Raw genomic sequence first — 24,107 nt, 5'->3', positions numbered from 1 at the left:
ATTCTATTGTTTTTTTAAAAATAAGATTTTTCTTAAGAATTTGCACTGGGCAGTGGTAGTTCATGCCTTTAATTCCAGGACTCTGGTGGATCTCTGTGAGTTTGAGGCCAGTCTGGTCTACAGAGTGAGTTCCAGGACAGGTAGGGGTACACAGAGAAACCCTGTTTCAAACAGCAAACAGGAGAATTTGCTAATTTAGCTAGGTGGTAGTTGGACATACCTTTGATCCCAGCACTCAGGAGACAGAAACAGGCAGATGTCTGAGTTCGAGGCCAGCATAGTCTACAAAGTGTTTCAGGATACAGGATAGCCAGTACTACACAGAGAAACGCTGTCTCAAAAAAAATTTTTTTTTGTTAATTTACCCGTGTTTCCAATTACATTGGTTTACATGGTCTAGTGTTATTTTCTATTTAATGCCTTTCGAATCTTTAAGGTTTTTTTTGAAGCAGGGTGTCTATAGCCCAAGCTGGCCTCCAGTTGAACAGTCCTCACAGTTTACTTGATGGGAGGAGTAACTGTGAGTTCCCAGAGGAGAGCCTGGAGTATCTGCTAGATTCCTGCCCTAGCCTTGATAAGACTGCCGTGTCTGGGCTTGATTGTCTTAGGATTTCTACCCCTCTCAGGCTTCTATCCTACAGAGCTTCAGAATCTAAGCACTGTCCTGGGGAACCTGGAAGGGGGTTGGGTCTATAATCACAGTTGCAGTGGCTGTGTAGTAACCAGTGTTTAATGATGACAGCTCTCTTGGAAAGTTAGCAGCAATTTGGACAAAGTTCCAATGCAAGGACTGAAAGCATTCTCTGTAGCCTTAGAGAATGTGCCTCCTGCCATTTTAGACCCAGCCATCTCTAGCATTAGCCAGAACGACCGGTGCCTTGACTGTGAGACTGTCCACCCCCAGTGGTGTTGTGCCCACTAAGCTTCCGTCCTCACTCCTCTCACCAAAGCTGGTGCTGCACAGCTGTGTGTAGCCCGGTGGGATTGCCTCTGCTTTCCTTAACTTCCTAGTCAATGCAGCAGGCAGGAAAAGCTCGCCTTTGTGGGAACCTGTGTGTACTTGTGGCTCCTCAGACTCGACCATAGTCTTCCCTGGAGAATTCTTTGCCATTCTTACCTTTAATTTTCACTAGCTAAGTTAGAAGGTCTAAATTTACTGTGACTCCCACATTTTGACTTTAACACAGAAGATGAAGATGAAACTGTGTAGCGAGCAATAGAGCGATGAAAAGGCTCACGTACTGGATGGGCGTGGGGCTCGGTGAGCCTTCTGGGAGGAGGTTGGTGATGCTGTCAATCTTAGACTGTACTCCCTCTGGGCGATTCCACGTGCAGGGAGTTCCTTTGCCATTTTACATAGTGGGTATTTGTGACGTCTTTTTTAATAGCACATAACCAAAAAACTGTAAATGACAGCAGTCCAGACCTGGCTAAACGTGAGAGCAGAGTGTGCCTGATGGTGTTAAAAAGAAAGAGAAACTGTGTGAGATGCTACAGGATAATGTCTGTGTCGAAGTTTATATCAAGTGAAAACTGAAAAGCAAAATAGTAGTTGATAGTATGTTCTCTGTGGGGGAAAGAGATAACTGTGGTTGTATATATCCATACGTATGTATTTAACATCATCCACACTTGTAGGTAGGTAGGTATTAAATACCAGCTCTGGAAGAAGGCAGAAATCTCCTAACAGTTTGTGTTTGGATGGCAGACCTCAGGAGCTATGAGACCTTACACTTCCTAAAATCAGAAAAGCAGAAACAAATGTCAGCTGGTTAAAAAAGAGAGAGAGAGGAAGTACAGTTTCATACTGAACTTTAGACAATCAGTGGTAGTGATTTTTAACCTCTAGACTCCACAATAAGTACCCATACTTATTGTATAGTGTATGTAAATGTCTCATTTAAAGAAAAGTTAACGTTGTTGTGCCATCTTTTGACCTTGGACACTATTCACCCATGCTGCACATACACAGTGTGGACAAATGCTCATACACATAAACTAGAGCTAAATCTTCAGAGCGACCCGGTAGTGCACTTGAGCTGAGTTACTTGTGTTGAGCAAGTTTAAAGTGTGGGCGCTAAACTAGTAATGGCTCTTGGTTCCCTGGGGTACAGGTTTTGATTGCCATCCTCTGTGATGAACTGTTTTAGGCCCGAATGCTCATCACGGAAGAGAACCTGATGACTGTTATCATTAAGGCTTTCATGGACCATTTGAAACAACGAGATGCCCAGGGTAGATTCCAATTTGAACGCTACACTGCCCTTCAAGCCTTCAAGTTCAGGAGAGTTCAGAGCCTTATCTTAGATCTCAAGTAAGTGTTTCTTTCATTTCCACACAAATTATAGCTTGTACAATGCCAGTATTTCTGTGCTCACTGCCACTGTTGTCTATGTAGGTATGTATTGATTAGCAAACCAACTGAGTGGTCAGATGAGCTGAGGCAGAAGTTCTTAGAAGGGTTTGATGCCTTTTTGGAATTACTGAAATGCATGCAGGTATGTATAAACTGAACTTATTTCTGTGTGAACACACTTCTGTATGCTTCCCCATCCCTCATTTCGGTTTCAGTGGACCAGTGAGGAGGCTCAGTTTAGAGGAATGTTTATTGCAGAAGCCAGAGGGCATGAGATCTGTCCCCAGAACCCACAGCAAAAATAAGTTGTTTTCTTTTTTAAAAAAGATGCCTTGTTTGGGGCTGGAGAGATGGCTCAGCAGTTGAGAGCACTGGCTGCTCCTCTTCCAGAGGACCAGGATCAGTCCCCACCATCCATCTACTTGACAGCTCTAAACTATCTGGAACTCCAGTTCCAGGGGATCCGGTGCCCTCTTCTGGTCACCCTGGGCACTGCATGCACATGGTGCACTACTGTGTGCAAGCAGAATAGGCACAAAGAAGTTTTTTGGATTTTGTTTTTTTTTTTTTTTTTTTTGATTTTTCGAGACAGGGTTTCTCCGTAGCTTTTGGTTCCTGTCCTGGAACTAGCTCTTGTAGACCAGGCTGGCCTCAAACTGACAGAGATCCGCCTGCCTCTGCCTCCCTAGTGCTGGGATTAAAGGCGTGCGCCACCACCGCCCAGAAATTTTTAATTAAAAAAAAAAGGTGTTTGGGTTCTCATTAGTACTGCTTTTTGAGTTTGCAAGTCCTTTTCCATGGTTATTTTGCTAGTGTACTTAAGTTCATTTAAAAACTAGTGTTTTTGCATGCTTGGTGACAAACTCAGGACCCTGTGCCCAGACAGTAGGCAGGCATTATACCACTAAGCCTAGCTCTTGATAAACTCCCAGCCTCTGATTTATTTTCTGTTGCAAAGAGGTTTTTTTGGTGCACACGTACTTGCTGTGCGTGGATGCCATAGCACACCTGTGTAGGTCAACAGACAGTTCATGACATTCAGTTCTCCTTCTACAATGTGGGTCTCAAGGTGACTGGTGTTCAGGTTAGTCCCAGGCTCTGCTGCCCACTGAGCCATCTCTCTGGCCTGTGCTTTTCCTCTTAGTGGGATCTGTACATAATACAGTCCAAACCGTTTTCCTCGCTGGTCTCTTTGTGATGCATACCTGTGTGCAAATCAGAATCTAGACGTAGAGACAAAGAGCATGGAAGCAATTCACAGACAGGAGACCTCCCCAAAACACTTAGGGAAGAGCTGTGTGAGAAGGCACTCCCTTTGAAATGTCGGAGGTGTTGTGTATTCTGTTAGGGATTCTTATACTCCAGGATAGCTTAGCTATTCCTAAAAAAAAAAAAAAATTGTACTCTTTTGTATGAAAGGCTGTTTTCATTCTGGCACTCTGAGCTTTGACTACACATTAGTGAGTATACAACCCATCTTCTCGCATAACTGTGTAGTGTAGTTATAAGGCCTTTCAAGGGCTGAGCATGGAACGCTGCTGAAGCAAGTGCTTAGTATATGCGGCACCCTGGGTTCAGCCACCGCTGGCACATAAATCCTGGAGAGGTGTGGTGACAGATAGCTACAATCCCAACATTTGAAAAGCTGAGGCAGAGATCATGTCTTCCAGGCCAGCCAGTCTGCTTAAGGAGACCCTGTCTCAAGCATACATGAAAAAATGATTGAATCAATTTTAAGAAGATTTATTGAATTTCTTAGATTTTTTTCCCTTGACACTCCCTGCTTAAAAGCATACATTATTTGAATAGTCTCTGTAATCAATTTATATTTCTTATGCATTGCTCCTTGGATTTCTCTGTGAGAAAAAAACTAGTTTTTACTCTTACAAACCCTTTCTGCTTTCTAAGGGAATGGATCCGATCACGCGTCAAGTAGGACAGCACATTGAAATGGAGCCGGAGTGGGAAGCCGCCTTCACGCTGCAAATGAAGCTAACACATGTGATTTCCATGGTGCAGGATTGGTGCGCTTTGGATGTGAGTTCCTTCTGGTGGTAGAAACTGTGAGAAACAGTGGGTAGACAGACGCTTGAGTGAGAAGAGATTTGGAGAAATATTTGCACAGCTGAGCTCAGAAACAGCACACTTCCACTTCCACCTGTACATTAAATAACTATCAGAAGCTCAAATTTTGAAGTGTCTTTAAAAAAAGTCAGGAAGGTAATCGTGTACACTCTTATGTAATTATGTGAACATAATGAATTTTCCCCATAATCCTCCCTAGACAGTAAGTGTATAAAATAGTGGATACATTTATCTAAGAATAAGCTTGCTTTTGCACATTAAGTCACATTTATCCTGTGACTTAAATTTCAGCCTTCCCTCATCGGTAAGAACCTGTGAAAATCAGAGGGTCAGAGAGCGTCCATGAGACTTGAACAATGTATGAAAACCTGCTGGATAGAGAAAAGGAGTTTCTGATTCAGAGGCCGAATGTATCATTCTGTGTGACCAGAGGCCTGGACATCTAGGAGCTTTGAGAAGCTACCAGGAGGCTGGAGGGGAGACAGGGACAGGGATGGGCAGGGCTGCCTGATATCAGGACCTTGGAGTCTAGCTGAAGTGGGAGGCTGCTGTTCGGGTGTACCTAACAGTGACATGGTCCAGTTTGTGTCTGTAAAATTACTCTTTGTGGAGAATGGATGGATGGACCAAGAGTTGAAGCAAGGAGTTTATCAGAGAGATGGTTGCCAATGTCTTTGAGTTACTGGAGAAGGAGAGAGCAGCTAGCTTTGAGAGAGACTGAGAAGAGAAAGCTGCCACTTTGATGATAGACTAGAAAGCATGAACTGGGGTAAAGGACATTACTGGTAACGTCTAGATTTCCACAGCTTTATTGATAAGTGATGTCGTCCATTGAGCAGAGGACAGTGGCACAAAGGGAGCCATTCTGGGAGGGAGGACTGAATTTGGTTTGGTCCATATTATATTTGGTCCATATTGAGATACTTACCTGTCATGGAATTTGAGGTACTAAGTCAATGTTGTAGCAATTCGGTCTTTTGGGTAACTTATGTTACAAACCCTCTTTTTTAGGAAACAGTGTTAATTGAAGCTTACAAGAAATGCCTCGCTGTGTTGATGCAGTGTCATGGTGGCTTTACTGATGGGGAACAGCCAATCACACTCAGTATTTCTGGACACTCAGTGGAAACTATCAGATACTGTGTTTCCCAAGAAAAAGTTAGCATTCACCTCCCAATTTCTCGCTTGCTTGCAGGTAAAGCATCTTCCCTAAAAAAAAGAACCCTAAAGTTCTCTCAAATGACTGTGGTGTTTCTAAATACCTATTGTGTGCTAGGCATTATCCTGAGAGTTTTACGTGTGTTCGCCCATCTGATTATTCTGCTATGAAGCAGAAGTTATTAAACTTGGTCCATAGATGGGAGGGCTGAGGCGTAAAGAGTCCTTGGTGTCCAAGATCGAAGCCAAGCTGGCGTTTTGGGGTATTTGGGCATCGCATCCCGTATCATTGTACTGCAGGGCAGGCCTTACTCTGACATCACTGTGGCATCCACATCCTAGTGACTAAGCTCACAGTTCTGACAAATCACGCCAGTCACTCACTTCAAAGCCACTGCTAATAAATCAAAACCACCATAGCTTTTCTCTAAGCTCTTTCTTGCTCATTGATCGATAACCTTTTAAGTAGAATGTTACAAGTGAATGCCTTTATTGATGTCAGGCTGTTTTATAAGCCACTTACAGGCACTACACTACCTAAAACAGACACCTTGCAGCATCCAGAGGCTGTGTATGCACCTAGTTCCCCTGGCAGGACCCTCACAACATTGCTTCAAGATCTCTTGATTCTGGATATCTTATCCTACTCAAACTGTATTCCCTTTAGCTCATTCTTTTCTTTTTTTATAATTTATTTATTCTTATTTTATGTGCATTGGTGTTTTGCCTGCATAAATGTGTGTGTGAGGATGCCCGATCCCCTAGAACTGGAGTTAAAAACAGTTGTGAGCAGCCATGTGGATGCTGGGATCCTCTGGAAGAGCAGCCAGTGCTCTTAACCACTGATCCATCTCTCCAACCTCCTTTAGTTCATTCTTAACTCAGAAAATAGTGGCTTCCTGCTTCCCATCACAGAGCCTGTGATTAGTGACTGTGGCCCGGCAGCGTTTTACTGTGATGTGAGGGTGCTCTTCACTTGTTTCTGTACTTTTCAGAGAGACTGGAGGATCCGCACCATGACTTCCTTAAATGTGTGCTGAAGGGGTTATTAATTACAGAGTCAACTCCTGTGATAGATCATGGCCTTGTTGAGGGTATCCATCCTTCATTGATGTTCATGTCACGGGGTCAAGTACTAATGACCCCTTTCATTCTGAAGTGTATCTTAGGGCATCAGCACATCTCTGGCTGTTAGCCCTCCACATCCTGCCAGGCTCTAGGGCAGCGCCATCAGGTTGTAGGCTTAGATCACATACCTGAGGCGGGTGAGGCTTTTATTTGTAGACATTGACCAGTGAAGTAGTACGGCAGCTGTGGACACTGGCTGACACCTGTGATCCCAGGACTCCGCAGAAGAGTTGCCGTGAGTTCCAGGTTAGCCTGGCCTACAGTGAGTTCAAGCCTAGCCTGCACTACAGAGTGACCCTGTCCCAAAGTAACAAGAGAGAGAAAGGGAAAGAAGAAGAGAAAGAATGAATAAAAAGAGACAGAAGGCTAGAGGAGATAAAGTTCTGGTTGTAGGGGAAATTTCTCTCCTTCCTATAACTTGTTTATCCCGGGTTTGTTTTCTGCAACTGAGAACTCTTGGTTAAGTGTTAGACGAGAGGGGAAACGTCGGTCCCTTCAACCGTTTCATATTCTTCCAAAACCTGGGTATCTAAGTAGAAGCTGAGGGTAATAATTACCCCGTGAGAAAGCTAAAACCCCAGAAATGCACTAATTTCTGCCTATGTCTTCCCTCCCTGAAGTCTGTGCTGTGAGTATCTGGGAGCATTCATCTCCCAGTGTTACGTGAGGTCTGCCCAGGCTGTTTGTAGTCAGAATAGAGAGTAAAATAAACAGTCCATATAGCTGGCTTGGTGGCGCATGCCAGTGACCTCAGCACTGGAGAGGCAGAGGCAGGAGGACTGAGCACAGGTCTGAGACTGGGGCTACAGAGCAAGAGTCTGCTCCAAACAAAACAAAGCACAGTTCCCAGACAAGGTGGAGACGGTGCTGGTGGTGCTTCAGCAGTCACTATTAACAGGTTACTAGGAACGGCCTGTAGTGAAGCAAGGCTCTCAAAGACTTGAATGGGGACTGTAAATACTGATAAGTGCTGTCTGTCAAGGGAATGGTCTAAACAGTAGCCTTTGGAATGGCCTATGAGCTAAAAGTGTTCCTCTCATGGGTAGGAAGTAAATTGGTTTTGACTCTGTGTTGGAGGGAGAGAGGCCACTTGTTGGTTCCCGACCACTTAGCCCCGAAATAATCACACAGAAACTATTATTTAAAACACTGCTTCGCCAATTACTTAAGCGTACTTTTAGCTAGCTCTTACATCTAGAATTAACCCATCTCCATTATTTTATATCTTACCACGAGGTTCGTGGCCTACTGGCAAGGTTCTACCATCTGTCTCCAGCAGGACTACATGGCTTCTCTCTGACTCCGCCCTTCTTTCTCCCAACATTCAGTTTAGTTTTCCCCACCTACCTAAATTCTGCCCTATCAACAGACCAAGGCAGGTTCTTTAATTACCAGTGTATTCACAACATACAGAGGGAAATCCCATGTCAACTCTAAACTGGAAATTCTAAGGAACTTAATTCTGAGGTCAAGGTCAGCACAGACCATGGGTCAGTCAGAGCCAGTTTCTCTGTTCAGTTGCCAGAAGGATCTCAGCTTCCAGCAAGAATGAAGCCCATGGCCCAGGAGATACCTCTCTACATTGGCATAATGTGTATCATTGCTTTGATTGCTGTTGAGCTGTTTTGGCTGTGTCTGTACATCCAGTATTTACTTCTAAAATGTCAGCAGTATTAATGAAGATGAGTTCTAACTGCATCTAATGTAGATTTGTTGAAAAGCTTTATTTATAGATACATTATATTTTATAATTTAATTTGCAATCTGATGCGTTCCCAAACTTTTTTTTCAAAAGTTAAATAATGAAGTTGGGTGATCATTGAGTCTAGTAAACATTAGTTTTACTATAGAAATGCATTTCTGTTTCTTCTCCATGCAGGTTTGCATGTGTTATTAAGCAGAAGTGAAGTGGCATATAAATTCCCTGAGCTCCTGCCTCTGGTGAGTGGCTTCAACATTAATAAGAACATCTAGTTATTATATTGTGTTTGAAATCAAATTGAAACAAACTTTTATTAATGTGGGTTCTCCAGAGAAGAGAAACAATAGGGGTGTGTTGAAGTGTGTGTGTGTGTGCGCGCGCGCGCGCAGGAGTAAGGAGCTGTTTTAAGGGTTTGCCTCATGTATTTATAGACTTGGAAATGAGTCTCAGTGAGCATCCTGGCACAGTGGAGAGCCCAGAAAGCAGTTGGCATTGTAGTCACAAGTGCAGAGTCCTTTGTGAAGTCAGAATTCCTTCTTCAAAGAGCACACTTTTGGGGCTGGTGAGGTGGCTCATTGAGTGAAATAGCTTCTGTGCACAGAGCAAGGACAAGCTGTTTGCATCAGCACATACAAAGACAGAAGAAACAGGGACGTACCCAGGTCACAGCAGCCAGGAGCGCCTGCCCTAGCCAAGGTGGAAGGCAAGAACTAATACCAGAGGCTTTCTTCTGACCTCCACACATGCACCGCAACGTGTGTACACCCCCACAGAGAAACCCTCCTTTTCTTCTTCTTCTTCTTTTTTTTTTTTTTTGATTTTCGAGACAGGGTTTCTCTGTAGCTTTTGGTTCCTGTCCTGGAACTAGCTCTTATAGATCAGGCTGGCCTCGAACTGACAGAGATCCGCCTGCCTCTGCCTCCCAAGTGCTGGGATTAAAGGCGTGCGCCACCACCACCCGGCAAAACCCTCCTTTTCTACAGCCTCCATTTGAGGTGATGGGCTCCATCCACATCAGAGGATAATTTCCCATTTTCAAACTTTACTAAAATATAAAGAATGCCTCTCAGTTCCAGCTAGATTAGGCCGGCCATAAATAACCTAGCTAAATTAACACAAAATTGTCACACAGATAAATCTTAGTGTAGATATAGCATAGTATTTTGTAAGCTTTCCTGTTAACCGCCTTTCCTTATGCAAATTTTAACAAGATGGATTTTTTTGTTTTTGTTTTTTTTAACACACAGAGTGAACTGAGCCCACCCATGTTGATAGAGCATCCTCTTAGATGTCTTGTCTTATGTGCCCAAGTGCATGCTGGGATGTGGAGACGAAATGGCTTCTCATTAGTAAACCAGGTAAGTGACTTTTGTTGTTTTTTTAGTTCTGTGATGTTTTGATTCCATTCATTAACTTTTATGATAAACCTTGTATAGTTTTAAATGGACATTGAAAGTTTTGACTCTGGAGTCTAGAGAGATGGTTCAGCAGTTAAGAGTGCTTGTTGCTCTTGCAGAGGACCTGGGTTTAATCCCCAGCACCCATGACAGGTTATTCACCACCTCTGTAACTACAACTCCAAGGGCTCTGACACCCTCTTTTTTTTTTTTTTTTTTAATTTTATTTATTCATTATGTACACAGTACTCTGCCTGCCTGTATCCCTGCAGACCAGAAGAGGGCACCAAATCTCATTACAGACGGTTGTGAGCCACCATGTGGTTGCTGGGAATTGAACTCAGGACCTTTGGAAGAGCAGGCAATGCTCTTAACTGCTGAGCCATCTCTCCAGCCCTCTGACACCCTCTTCTGAATTATGAGTGTACCCCACACATGTAACACACACACACACACACACACACACACACACACACACAAATAAGTCTTTTTTTAAAAAAGGGTTTAATCTGTATTATCTGTGTTAAATTGTTAGAAAAATACAAAGTAAGCTAAGGTTTCTTAGATGTCTTATATTTCATCAGGGAAAGTGGAAATGAGTAACAGTGGTCTTAACGTTTACTAGAAACAGTCTTTAGGGCAAAGCTGAACAGTAAAATCTAAACTGTGTTTCACTTGCTCCACTGCCCAGAGTGTGGGCAGACTCAGTGGTGAGAGCACTTGCAACTAAACCTGGTGATCTGAGTTCAGTCCCTGACATCCACATTGGCCTAATTTGCTTTTTACTGCTGCGATAAACACCATAACCCAAGTAGCTTTGGGTGGGTGCTCCATCATCTTACAGTTCATGAAGGGTAAGTCAGGGCGGGAACTGAATCAGCAACTCTGGAGGACACTGCTTAGCTTGATATACAACCCAAAGCCACGCGACCAACGGGGCCACTCCTTGCCATGGCTGGGCCTTCCCACATCAATCATAATGGAGAGAACACCCACAGACTTGCCCACAGGCCAGACATTTTCTCAGTTGAGGTTCCCTCTTCCCATGTGACCTTAGCTTGTGTCAGGTTGACAGGAAACCAACCTCTAGTTGGTTTATTTGTGCTAGGATAGTGATAACTAAAAGAGAGGCACACACTTATGCTTACACAAACCCATATGCTTTCTCTTGGTGTGAGGGAATAATCAGGAAGCTATACCCATCAAAGTTTATTTAACTTTTATAATTCATTTTTAATTAATTAATTATATTTATAATTATTGTTTGCAGATCTATTACTACCATAATGTGAAATGCAGACGGGAGATGTTCGACAAAGACATAGTGATGCTTCAGGTAATGAGTTAAACCCTGACTGCGGGGTACGGTGAGTCTTGGTCTTGCTTCCACTGAGACAGTCTCTTAAAACTCCTTCCCATACTCCTGCCTCCTGCCTGCCCTGTCCTAACACTTCCCACACCAGGCCACCAGCCTGTCCAGTGTTTGCACCTGATTTCCAGAGCTGTCAGGCTAAGCATGCTAGATATGGCCTGTGTGTTCCGTAGCCTCCTGGCTGGGAAGACAGCTCAGTGCTTAAGAGCTTTTCCTGTTCTTCCAAAGAACCTGGATTCTATCCCCAGCACCTAGATCAGGCCCCTCACAACCACCTGCATCTAATATCTCTCTGGTCTCTGTAGGCGCAACACTCACAAGGCAGACACACACACAGAAAAACTTTTTTTTTTTTTTTTTAATAAAATAGATTGGCTTAGTGACTCATACCTTTAGTCCCAGCGCTTGGGAATCAGAGACAGGCAGATCCTTGTGAGTTCAAGGCCAGCCTGATTACATAGTGAGACTTTGTCTCAAAAAGACTAATGATAGTAACAACAACAGCAGGAGTGTTACAGGCTGTATGGTCCAGCACTGGTTGCTCTTCCAGAGGACTCTAGTTCAGTTCCCAGCTATTGAGATTTCAGTTTGATTTAGAATTTTTTAATGGCATTAAAAGAAAATTAAATTAATATCAAAGCTTTTGTTTTATGTAATAGAGTGCTTATCACAAAAGAGAAGTGGGAGATTGTAGATGGATTTTTCTTTGGGCCACCAGCTCTCAAAAAACAACCTGTAGACACATTAATTATGAAAGCTTGGCCTCTAGCTTAGGCTTGTTCCACTAGCTCTTACAAATTAAATTAGCCCATTTCTAGTCATCTTCCTGTTGCCATGTGGGCTTTTACCTGTCCTGCATGTCTTCCTCTCTCTCTGCAACCGGCTGGTGACTCCACCTTTCTCTTCCCAGAGCTCTCTCTGCCCAGAAGTCTCTGCTATATATACCTCCCACCTAGCTCTTGGCCATTTGACTTCTTATCAATCCAGTTACAGTGACACATCTTCACACAGTGTAAAGGAATATTCCACAGCAGGAGGTCTCAATAATGGTATATGTATTTACAAACTGGAAGCTTAGTTGGTATTTCTCTCAGTTCCCAGCAGGCAGTGAGCCCTGACAGGAGAGTGCACCCGAACTTTAGAAGTGTCCTGTGAACTGACAGAGACTGGGATAGCCCATGCAGTTGTTGTGGGGGGTTAGGTTATAGGGCACATTATTTGTGTAGATTGTTTGACCAACTAAATTCCTGTCCCCTCTTGTCAGCCATACCATGTAGGGTCTATGGCTAAGCAAACGTCCAACTTTCCTTAGAATTGGCGGCCAAATAAGCTGTGTTTTCTTGTGCAGATGGAAACCTCTCTCTAACAGTGAATGTCCCTTCTGACCTTCCTCTTCTCCTTTCTCCCAAACAAACAAAAAGACAGGTGTCTCCATGATGGATCCAAATCACTTCCTGATGATCATGCTGAGCCGCTTTGAACTCTACCAGATCTTCAGCACACCTGACTACGGGAAAAGGTTCAGTTCAGAGGTTACCCATAAGGTAAGAACCTGTATCACAAGACTCCGCACGCTTAAGAAGCCTGTGCTGTCGGGATGTGGTCATCATCAAGGGACCGTGTTCTCACCTCTGAACTTGCCTTCCTGCAGGATGTTGTTCAGCAGAACAACACTCTGATAGAAGAGATGCTGTACCTCATCATCATGCTTGTCGGTGAGTTCCGAGAAGGGACTGGAAGAAGAAAGGATGCAATGGCTGAAGTGGAATGACCTGAAAGACTATTGGGGGGAGGGTGCTGGGCCTGTGCTATCTAGGAACTGGGTAGTAAGCATAGCTGCTGGTGCTTAAATCTTAATTTATTGTTTCTCTCTGTGGTTCTTGGTATAAATGGCTTCTGGACCCCGAAGGTGGTAATTGCAGTTACTAAAGACCTTGGCTCACAGACATCCATGTCTCTAGGACCCTCCCCTATTTTCCCAGTTCTTTTATCCCTTCTGTTTTGTCGTTCACCTGCTGTTTCAGACCTTCTTTGGTCATAAAGTAGCAAATCCAACAGACAGGAATGAAGCTAAGGAAGAGGGCTCAAGATGAAACCTTGCCTGGCCCTAGGCAGAAGTAGAAAGGGGGCTCCCTTCTTGCCACCAGAGAAGCATAGGGCAAAAGCCTTGACTACTGCTGAGGCCCTCTCTCTTTCTCATCCTTCACCAAAGCAGCCAGCAACCCTCAAGTCACGTGACATTCTAGTGTGCTGGGAACTGCTCTCACCTTTGCTCCCCACCACACCAGTCATTACTTTCCCACAGCAGAGTGACTCAGACAGGGGAGTGTATTCCGTTGCAGGAACTAAAAGCATATATCACATAAGTGTCATGGGTCTGTAAAATGTGTCCATCTGCCTTTTTGTTTTGGACAGGAGAAAGATTTAGTCCTGGGGTTGGACAGGTGAGTGCCACAGATGAAATCAAGCGCGAGATTATCCATCAGCTCAGCATCAAACCTATGGCTCACAGCGAACTGGTGAAGTCTCTGCCTGAAGATGTAAGTGCCACAGTTTTTAAAAGAAAGCTAGTCAGCTTCCCCACCCCGGCGTGTACACTTCCCCGCAGCCCTACAAGCTACAGTTCTGAGATGTGGGTAACTCCAGTGAGTGGAATTGCTAGAAGTAACTGAAAAGGAAAATATTGGGAACCCTGAGCAGAAAACAGAGCAGAGTTAGAGTGAACACTGAAGAATATGCTTCTTAGAGCTACGTTATTTTGTCCACCAGAGCAGGGCATTTTCTGGTCTTTAGGAACTTGCCATGGTTACACGTAATACTTCCCAACTAATGTATTGATGTATTAAGGGAGGTGTGAACTCCGCGCTCACTTGAGTTGAATAGACTCAAGTTTCTCAGAGCTTTTTCTTTCTCAGGCCCCAGAAGAGTTGTTTGTCTTTTGTTTTTGGTTTTTTGTTTTGTTTTGTTTTGTTTTCCTGACTTCGGTTTTTTGAGGCAGAGTTTCCTTGTATGGCCCAGGCTGGCCTCTGACTCCCCAGAGCTGGAATTAAAGTGTACATCCCCACAGCCTGGTGGAAGAGTCATGTCTCATTGAAGTGACTAAAGTCATGTGGACAAGGACAGTCCTAGGTTGAATTAGAATTGTTTTTTCCTCCCAGGGCCATTAGTCTTCAGCCACCTAATTTTCAGCCATGGGCTTTTCAGACTTTCAGCTTCTATAGCTAAGCGGCCTTTATTTTCATGACTCTGCTGTTTGTTTTCAAGTTTTATGGGAGTGTCTGTGTGTGGGTGTGTCCACCTGTGAGTGCAGGTGCCCAAAGAGCCCAGAAGAAGGTATTGGATCCCTTAGAGGTGGATGCTTGTGAACCGCCTAGCGTGGGTCCTCTGGAAAAACAACAGATGCTTGTAACTGCTGAGCCATCTCTTGCCCCCTCTTCAGCGTGTTCTGCCAGAGTTGAAATAGGTCAAGCCTTTGAACTTATTTTACACAGTCCCAGGGCTCTGCAGTTTATGTCCTGATTGATTTGATTGGCCTTGTTCAGTCACATCATCCTGACCTTTAGTCCCTGATGGTGGTGTTAGGGACTCATGCTAGACCAGGCTAGCCCACTGCCAGAGTGTCGCAGCTGCCATCCATCTGCTGAGCATGCTGTTTCTTGCTTCTTTAGGAAAACAAGGAGACTGGCATGGAGAGCGTCATTGAGACCGTTGCCCATTTCAAGTGAGTTTATGTCATTTTATAAAGTTTTCATTTTTTTAACATTTATTTATTTTTTGTGCACCTGTGTTTACTTCAGCATCACATAATAAAAGTCAAAGAACAACTTGGAAGTCAGTTCTCTTCTAGGATAAACTTTTCTGGGATGGAACTCAGGCTGTCAGGCTTGGCGGCAAATGCCTTTTCTCGCTGAGCTGTCTTTCCAGCCTCTGTAATCACTTTTTTTAATGTGTTTGTTTTGATGAAACAAAGGGTGAAACTGTCACTTCAAGAGTGGCGGGCCTTTTCAAGTTTTAATTCTGGACTAGGATTCTCATTGGTGTTTCTTAGGATCAGGCTTTGCTCGGCCAGTAGAGCAGCAGAAGGGTCTCCTTGCCTCCTCTAAGATCTTTACTGCCCAGATGTTCCTAGTATCAAAGCAGGTGGTGCGCATCGTGGGCATCTTTCTGTATCTTGATGAGCAGAGCATCTCTTTGAAAAAAGGAAAGCAAGGTGTATGTCCTGATGAACAGTTCACACTCCTGCACTTTGTCAACACTTGAATGTGTATGTACTTACTCATGTCAGGGGAAGGGAGATGGTGTTGCTTTGAACTAAACTTAGAACTTGCTGGCCTCCTCCCCCAGCCTGGTGCACTTCTATAATTCTGTATAGTAAATGGTTGGACTTGTTGCCTTGCTTCCAGTTACATTATGCAGCCAGTGAGGTAGAGTATCTTGTGTTTCTTGACTGTTTGTAGATCGTGACACCTTTGTGTAATTTCCTTCCCATCCATCCCCATCTTACTGTTTTAGCATTTTTTTATATATGATAGAAACATTGATTCTCGCTATATTAAATATATGGCAAATACTTTCTCCCTGTAGAGTGTTATTTCACACTGATGTTTTAACAGAATTTGTCCTATAAAAGTTTTTAGACCATATTGTATGTTAAAACAGAAAAGTTAACACCGTGCGTCGTGGTGTTCAGAGGCTTAGAAATGCTGCAGCTTTGAAGCCTCTGCTGTTGGACTTGGGCCGTCTCCATTGCATCACTTCTGTAGCTCAGAGCAGAGGTGCTGGACACGGAACAGCTTCAGCTTGACGCCCTAAAAAAAGCAAATGTGCAAGCTCCAGTCTTACTAGGACGTCTAAGGCTCCTGGTAGGTGTGGCTTTGCTAATAATGTTCTTCCCCCATAGGAAACCTGGGCTGACAGGACGAGGCATGTATGAGCTGAAGCCAGAGTGTGCCAGGGAGTTCAACCTGTATTTCTATCACTTCTCCAGGGCAGAGCAGTCCAAGGTAGGCGGGAGCTCAGTGTGGGAGGAAGTGCTGGGTCCGGTTTCCTTATAAACAGAGGCTTCTGCTGCCTTCCATGCACTAGCAAGGCACAAGCAGCAGGGCCACTAGGCTCACATGGTCAGGTCTTCCCCACGCTGTCTGGGTGTTTGCTTATTTATTCATCTGTCTGTGCTGGGCTCAAACCCAGGACTTCGCATGTGATAGCAAGCTCTCCACCAACTGCAGTACATCCCCAGTTCATTGTTCTCGACTTCTGAAAACACATTTTCAGCTTATATCAGGATCGTCTAGCCCATTTGACACATATTCACAATTGGTCCTATATTTAGGACATTTTGGCTTTTACGCAGTTTTTTCTAATCATTCCAAAGACTTACATTTTTGCACTTTTTTTTTTAATGTGTATCCCAGGCTGGACTCAAAACTCGTGGTCCTCCTGCCTCTGCCTCCTTCAGCAAATCCTACTGGCATGGCGTGCGTCACCACAACTGCCTTGCAGTCTTCTTTTAACATACTTTTTCAATAAATGGTGTTAAAAATCAAAATTACTGTGGAGTTTTTATTTTGTTCTCATACAGTTCATAGCATTCAAGCCTAAGTTAAGTTTCCAGTTTGTACCTGTTCCCCCCATCTTAAAGAACACGTGTGAGGATTCTTTTAACTGACAAAAAGAGTTATCCGTGATACATGAGTGGTGTATGTATCACCACTCATGGGGTGGGGGAGGTAGAAGCCATCTACCCAGTCAGCACACAGCAGCTCCTGCCTGGAATGCAGGCCAGCGTGGCCTGTGGGTCCCTAGCCTTCAAGGGACGGGTTTGAAAACAGATGCTAATGTTCTGTATTGTAATTCTTATCCCTATTACCTTGTCTTTCATTAGGCAGAAGAAGCCCAAAGGAAACTGAAAAGACAAAACAGGGAAGATACAGGTATGTAATCTTATTTCCAAAAGTTCTCATCAGTCTCTCACTAACAGTGATCACCCTTGGCAGGGAGGGAGATGTAAGAATAAGCTTTCGTGTGACCTTTCTCCTGTTCTGAGGAAGAATGAGTGCAGTAGTGTTAAGATGGTACTCCCTCCCCAGACATCCGGAAATAACTGAGTTGACCTGGTATACCCCATATGCCTGCAGACATCTTAGTCCTTCCTCTCTACTCCTTTTGTTCCGCGTGGTGCTTCTTGTGTTTTGAGAAGGGTTTCAGGGTAGGGAAGTTTTTCAGCTCTCTTCAGTCCAGTCCCTTGACCAGCTTTCCTGCCTCCCAGCCATCTCAGACAGGAAGGAAGGACCCATGAACACAGCACATGAGTCAGCAGGCCATGCATTTACTGCACAAGCTTAAAGACCAGAGTTCAGATCTCCAGAAGACAAAAATAGACATGGGGGAATGGGGCTGGAGAGACAGCTCAGAGGTGTTAAGCACATTGGCTATTCTTCCAGAGGACCCTGGTTCAATTCCCAGCACCCACATGGGAGCTCACAACTGTCTGTAACCAGAGGAACCAACAAACACCCTCACACAGACCTACAAAACAAGCAAAACACAAATGCACATAAAAAATAAATAAGGAGGAAGAAAACTGAGTAGATTTTGGTGGTCTACCTTCCATCTCAGCAAGCAGGAGGCCAACAAAGACGGGATGCCCAGAGCAAATCATCTAGCTAGACTAGCCCAGACATCAATAGATCCTGCCGTGGTGTATAACATTTCACAAAGTAATCAAGGAAAACAACCCACATCAACCCCTGGTCTGCTGCACACACGTGAACACACGCACCAATAGAGACGGGAGTCTGTGCCAGGTCACTGTGTAGTCAGCGGTTTTATGGAGCTCTTAAGGCATTGCTGGATATAAGAGAACTCTGTGTACAGCTGGGGTTATGTTTTTCTTTCTTTTTTCTTTTTTTAATATATGGCTATCCTTGTGCATTTGGCTAACGTTGAGAATATAGCTAAAAGATACTTGGTAGTAAATGTCCCATAATGGAGCCCATCAAAAGTACCTAACAAACCAGGTGCGGGGGGCTCACACCTCTGTCCCATGCAGAGCAGGCCGAAGCACGGAGACTCTCTGGGTGTCAGGCTAGCCTGGTCTACATAGCAAGTTCCAGGACAGCCAGGGCTACCTAGTGAGAAATGGTTCCTTTAAACATGTTCTACTTTGTTCCTAGCACTTCCTCCTCCGGCTTTGCCTCCATTCTGCCCCTTATTTGCAAGTCTGGTTAACCTTTTACAGTCTGATGTCATGTTATACATCATGGGAACAATACTGCGGTGGGCTGTAGAGCACCATGGATCTGTCTGGTCGGAGTCTATGCTACAAAGGGTAGGTCTATGTATTTGAGTTTTCTGTAGCTAAAGAACAGTCCGTCTCAATAAAGAGAAAAATGAGGACCATGTGATGTTTTATTACCTTCCTCTTGTCTCTGATGAACTCTGTGCCTGCTGGTACTTTTATACCAGGTGGTTATGGTTAACTGGGTCCCATTAGCCAGCCTGTCTCAGTCTCCTGATCCCACCTTTTGCACAGTCTGGGACACGACAGCATGTAGACACTATCACACATGTTACTCATTTCAGGAACCTTTAGCTCGTCAGCATCCGTAATGCACAGATAAAGGCACTGGGGCGTGGATCCTTAGGTTCCTGTAACTAAGGTGGCCTGTGCAGAGCCAGCTCTACTTTACAGCTTTGATGACAGTCTCCAGTTAGCTGACCCACACACGCTCAGTGAGCAGCTGTCGCTTTTACTCATTTACCCCTTTAATCCCAGCACGGGGGGGGGGGGGGGGGGGGGGGGGGGGGGGGGGCCACTGGCAGGCGGATCTCTGTGAGTTCAAGGCCAGCCTGGTCTGCAAGACCTAGTTCCAGGACAGGCTCCAAAAGCTACAGAGAAACCCTGTCTCAAAAAAAAAAAAAAAAAAATCAAACTTTATCTCTTCCCAGCTGAAATGGGAAATTTTGTTTTTCTTTGCCAGGAATTCTCTGTTAGGATACAAACTTGACCCCTTTGACTGAATAAACAATTGAGATTTGTTTTTATCGTGTTTAGTGTATGGTTTGACATTTTTCAACAGTAAATATTTTTATCCTTTTTTAAATACTTGTGTTTTGGATTTTTTATTTTCTAAACATGAGAATTTGTGCTTCAGGTGCTGCATCTGATTGGGATGGCCCTCCAAGAGGAAAAGCAGCACCTGGAGAATGCCGTGGAAGGGCACGTGGAGACGTTCACCTTCACTCAGAAGATCTCGAGTACGTGTGGCCGCCCCGTTCCCCCTGCGCTCGCCTAGTGGCTCATAACTGCTCCAAATGGCTTGTACTGAGTTGAGATGTCGGGGGCTGCCTTGTCCATCTGTGAAATGATACTGTATTAGATCCTGGTGGAAAGAACTCTTTGGGACTGTGTACTAGAGATACCACATCTGGATGGTGGTGTCACTAGATCCTAACAAAAATACTTGGGGTCTGTGCATGCTAGAGTTCACAAATGTTAATTCACAGAGTTATTAACTTGAAAACTTGTGACAGTTCACTGCTCAGCCTTCAAGGCTCACATGAACTTGATACAGAGGCTGCCAGAGGAGTGAGTCATTTACTGTGTGGTCCCTAAATGAAATTGGTGTCACAGATATAATTACCTCTAGGAGAAACACAGCATTTCATCTTTATGTTATTGCTATTAGCTTACAAAAACATGGGGGGTGGCAGTTTCTACAGCATTCAAGATTGAAAGGTTTGCTGGAGGGGATTGGATTCTAGCTTTATATAAAGTAATTTGACTTTTTGTTGTTGCTGCTTATTTTTGAATTATGTGACTTTTTTAAAAGGCCAGGGAGATGTTCTTTTGTGACTTTTGGTTTTAAAATTTTTCCAGCAATCCTGAGTTCAAGCCTCAGTAACACATACATACACTAACAGGTTTTTTTCAAGATGTATATGTTTACATGTTAGCTGTGGTGTGATATCCATACACACACATATAATAGAAGCTGAAGGACTTGTGTAGTAACACCCATATACATACCCCTGGACTTCACCACTTAATACTTGGTATATTTGTTTTTATGTGTATTTATTTATTTATTGAGGCAGAGGCCCACTGTGTAAGCCTGACTGGTTTTGTATAGACCAGGCTCATTGGGCTGACTGTGTGGTCCAGGCTGACCGCAGACTCAGAGACCCACCTGCTTTTGCATCCTGAGTGCTGCCGTTAATAGAGTGTACCACTGTGCCTGGTTTAATAGTTCATTTGTTTTGTTTTTTTGGGGTTTTTTTTGTTTGTTTTTGTTTTTTAAGATAGGCTTTGTAGTTTGTCCTAGCTATTCTGGAACTTGCTATGTAGACCAGGCTGGCCTCAAAGCACAGAGATCCACCTGCCTCTGCCTCCCAAGTGCTGGGATTAAAGGTGTGTGCCACCACACCTGGCAATACTTCATTCCTTTCTTCCCATCTTCCTCCCCTAAACAGGGTTTCTTGGCTATCCTGTAGATCAGGCTGGCCTCAAACTCAGAGATCTGCCAGCCTCTGCCTCCCAAATGCTGAGATTAAAGGCGTGCACCTCCACTGCTTGGCCAATACTTGAAAATACATTTTTAGAATAAGCACTCATTCTGTTACTCTTGTAGGTTGCAACTATGAATCTGTATTGTTGAGGATTTTTAAAAATCGTTATCTTGTGGATTGTATATAGTCAGTCATGGTTTTTGGATCAGATTGTGCCATTTTCTGCTCATGGTAGCCCACACATTCAGTTTCTGTGTTTCCCTTTGCTCCCAAAGATGATCAGGCTCAACTTGTGCCTTTTCTGCCTAGCTCATCATCAGCCATTTACTAGAATGTTTATGGGTGAACTCATGGTGCTGGGATGGGAATGTAGGAGTTCTGGGTTGAAAGGACTGTTTCTGTAACTTCTTTCTTCTAAATGATGGTGAGAATGTTTTATTGCTCTGCAAGAAAAGGGTAGGAAGAACCAAGAAGTGGTCCTATGTTGGGGGATATTTGATCACACAGTGAACCCCGAGTTAGCATTTGCATTAATTAAATAAAATTAACTTTGGGTCAGGAGACTGAATTAGCAACTAGTTGATAGAAAGTAACCCTAGAGCATCAGAGGGTATCTGGAAGAGACAGAGAGATGCACCAGGAGTAATGGGGGAGGGATTTGGAGTGGAGTGGCTTTTTTGTTTTGGCAGCATCCAGCAAGGAGAGAGGTTAGCAGTTGCTACTCATCCTCTCTGGGCTGTCAGGTTTTCATCTCAGCCTTTGATCTCAAGCGTATTATAGCTAGAATGATAGAGGTTTAGTGAGAGCATCAGAGCCATTGTGTATGGCACAGAATTCCCGCCAGGCTGCAGCGTGAGCAGCTGGGAGAGAAGCAAACCTCTTCACTTCAGAGTCGCAGTTGCTGCCAGTCCTGTTGGTCATGACACGTCTGGTTTTGTGCCTTCTGTTTCTTTTTCTCAGGACCTGGTGATGCACCAAATAACTCCCCAAGCATCCTAGCTATGCTGGAGACGTTGCAGAATGCTCCCTCCCTGGAAGCCCACAAAGACATGATTAGGTGGTTGTTAAAGGTAACATTTCCACATTGCTTTGCGGCTTGTGAGAAACATTAAATACTTGTTATTTGTAATAATGTCTCTTAACTTCAGGATAATAGAGGGTTTTTTTTTCCAGATGTTTAATGCAATTAAGAAGATAAGAGAGAGTTCATCCACCAGTCCTGTGGCAGAGACAGAAGGAACCATAATGGAAGAGGTAGTAAAAAGAAGCTAAGCCAGGCGGTGATGGCGCACACCTTTAATCCCAGCACTTGGGAGGCAAAGACAGGTGGATCTCTTGAGTTCTAGGCCTACAGAGCAAGTTCCAGGACAACCAAGGATATGCAGAGAAACCCAATCTTGAAAAAAAACAAAAAAGCAAGTTAGAGCCAGGCATGCCAGCATATTCCATTAGCGCCAGCACTCAGGAAGCAGAAGCAGGTGAATCTCTGAGTTCGAGGCTATTCTAGTCTATGTAACTCATTCCAGACCAGCCAAAGCTGAAACATATTGAAACCGTGTCTCAAAAAAAAAAAAGAAAAAAGAAAAGAAAGAAACCAATAATACAAAAAACTTTAGCAGGTTAGTATGAAAAAATGAGGTTTCTCTGCAGTAAGGCAGTAGTTGATACCATTTATGAAAGTTAAATTCCAAAAGATGCATATATTATAACCTGTATCAATATTCTAGTTTGTCCTTTCCCTGAGTACCTTAGATCGATTCTTGCATTTAAATAAGAAGATGATAGAGTGGCTCTTACTAAAGTACAGATGCTTTGCTTAGGGGAAAGACTGTAACCTCTAACAGACTAACTGAGCATCTTTCCAGAGCTCGAGAGACAAAGCAGAGAGGAAAAGGAAAGCAGAGATTGCTAGACTGCGCCGGGAGAAGGTCATGGCCCAGATGTCTGCGATGCAGCGAAACTTTATTGACGAGAACAAAGAGCTCTTCCAGCAGACAACAGAGCTGGACGCCTCTGCCTCTGCCGCTCTTGACAGCGGGTAAACAAAATAATGACTTAAGACTCGATCATTAGTTGTTTGGTTATGCTTTTAATCCTGTTGTAATTGAGTAGAAGTGGTAGTCTCCATTAAAAGACTTTCACTTCTAGAAACAGAAATAGCCCAAGATTAGCCAGTAACTGAGTACCAAACAAACAGGGATCTGAGTTTTCTCCCAGAGCTAAAGCTGGCACATGGTTTTGTAATTCCAGTGCTGGGGAGGTAGAAATGGGCTGTTCCTGGAGGCAATGGCCAGGCAGCCTAACCTCGTCAGCAAACCCCAGGCCAGTAAGAGGTCCTGCCACCTGGGGTTGACCTGCGGTCCCCACACACATATGCATATGCACACAAAGAAATCTCTAACTCTGGGTAATGTGTGTATCTACCTCGAGTATGTTCATGAAAGATTGAACACTGGTATGTGCTGCAGGCAGATGGCTCTGAGATTAGAGGTCGTGTTGAAGCACATGAAAGATTCTTACCACTTATTGTTATAAAAGTCATGGGTTCAACATTGTGTCTGCTCGGAATCTGTCACTAATGATTACAGAGAAACTGCTTCAACTCACTCAGTGTCCTTATAACCTTTTTATTGCAGCCCTCTGGTTTCAGATACAGCACTCACAGCATTGGGCCCAGCACAGACACAGGTTCCTGAACAGAGACATTTGGTCACCTGCATATTGTGCCAAGAGGAGCAAGAAGTTACTATGGAAAGCAAGGCAATGGTCTTGGCAGCGTTTGTTCAGAGATCAACTGTGCTGTCAAAAGACAGAACTAAATTCATTCAGGATCCAGGTAAGTTCTAGCTTTTTATTCTATTTTAACCCAGTTTCACTGACAAAATACAAGCAGCCTCCATGCCAGGCTTCATGATTCACATCTGTGATCCCTGTACTGAGGCCAGAGGATAGCTCTGAGTTCAAGGCCAGACAGGCCTATAGTATGAGACTGTGTCTTAACACATCCCTCAGAATTTCTTCTCTGAGCTCAGGGCATGAGGCATGATGGGGAACTGGAGTCTCTCAGCAACCAAAACTTCATGATCCTTTATTACCTAGGTCTCCAGTCCCTGTATAAGATGGTATAGTACTAGGGAGGGAGCTGAGGGGCTGAACACTTGCTTGCTGGGAGTGCGGGTCTGGCTTTCATCCTTAGCACTGAGGAGGGGAAACCCTGCTCAAATGCATAGGATTTGCATGCAGTCTTGGTGAATCTTCTAGTACTTGATCTCTAGATTACAGTTTCAATGCTGTGTAACGAGAGATGACGGACATAAGGAGGGTATGTGAGCTCCTGTGGAGGATTCCCTGGACGTTTTGGTCCGCCTTCTGTGAACACCACAGACACAGCTTGAGGTG

General features: G+C 44.1%; 1 protein-coding gene across 2 annotated transcripts in view; it reads left to right on the top strand.

Annotated features, from left to right (window-relative positions):
- Positions 1 to 24,107, top strand: part of Ubr2 (ubiquitin protein ligase E3 component n-recognin 2) — a 79,337-nt gene that overhangs the window by 31,327 nt on the left and 23,903 nt on the right. For both annotated transcript variants that reach the window (XM_050122731.1, XM_050122730.1), the window contains exons 12-30: positions 2,151 to 2,314; positions 2,399 to 2,498; positions 4,265 to 4,393; positions 5,453 to 5,636; positions 8,607 to 8,668; positions 9,677 to 9,787; positions 11,097 to 11,162; positions 12,620 to 12,742; positions 12,850 to 12,913; positions 13,614 to 13,738; positions 14,867 to 14,919; positions 16,099 to 16,201; positions 17,083 to 17,131; positions 18,374 to 18,528; positions 19,355 to 19,457; positions 21,669 to 21,778; positions 21,882 to 21,962; positions 22,574 to 22,746; positions 23,345 to 23,544. In XM_050122731.1, coding sequence (XP_049978688.1) covers positions 2,151 to 2,314; positions 2,399 to 2,498; positions 4,265 to 4,393; positions 5,453 to 5,636; positions 8,607 to 8,668; positions 9,677 to 9,787; positions 11,097 to 11,162; positions 12,620 to 12,742; positions 12,850 to 12,913; positions 13,614 to 13,738; positions 14,867 to 14,919; positions 16,099 to 16,201; positions 17,083 to 17,131; positions 18,374 to 18,528; positions 19,355 to 19,457; positions 21,669 to 21,778; positions 21,882 to 21,962; positions 22,574 to 22,746; positions 23,345 to 23,544 — 2,155 coding nt within the window. The remainder of the gene's footprint in view (positions 1 to 2,150; positions 2,315 to 2,398; positions 2,499 to 4,264; positions 4,394 to 5,452; positions 5,637 to 8,606; positions 8,669 to 9,676; positions 9,788 to 11,096; positions 11,163 to 12,619; positions 12,743 to 12,849; positions 12,914 to 13,613; positions 13,739 to 14,866; positions 14,920 to 16,098; positions 16,202 to 17,082; positions 17,132 to 18,373; positions 18,529 to 19,354; positions 19,458 to 21,668; positions 21,779 to 21,881; positions 21,963 to 22,573; positions 22,747 to 23,344; positions 23,545 to 24,107) is intronic.

The sequence above is a fragment of the Alexandromys fortis genome, unplaced genomic scaffold, assembly GCF_014885135.2.
Source record: "Alexandromys fortis isolate MF-2015 unplaced genomic scaffold, M_Fortis_MF-2015_v1.1 scaffold_212, whole genome shotgun sequence".
In the NCBI taxonomy this organism is placed as follows: domain Eukaryota; kingdom Metazoa; phylum Chordata; class Mammalia; order Rodentia; family Cricetidae; genus Alexandromys; species Alexandromys fortis.
The sequence above is the reverse complement of the archived record's forward strand: the minus strand, read 5'-3'. Positions and strand labels throughout refer to the sequence as shown.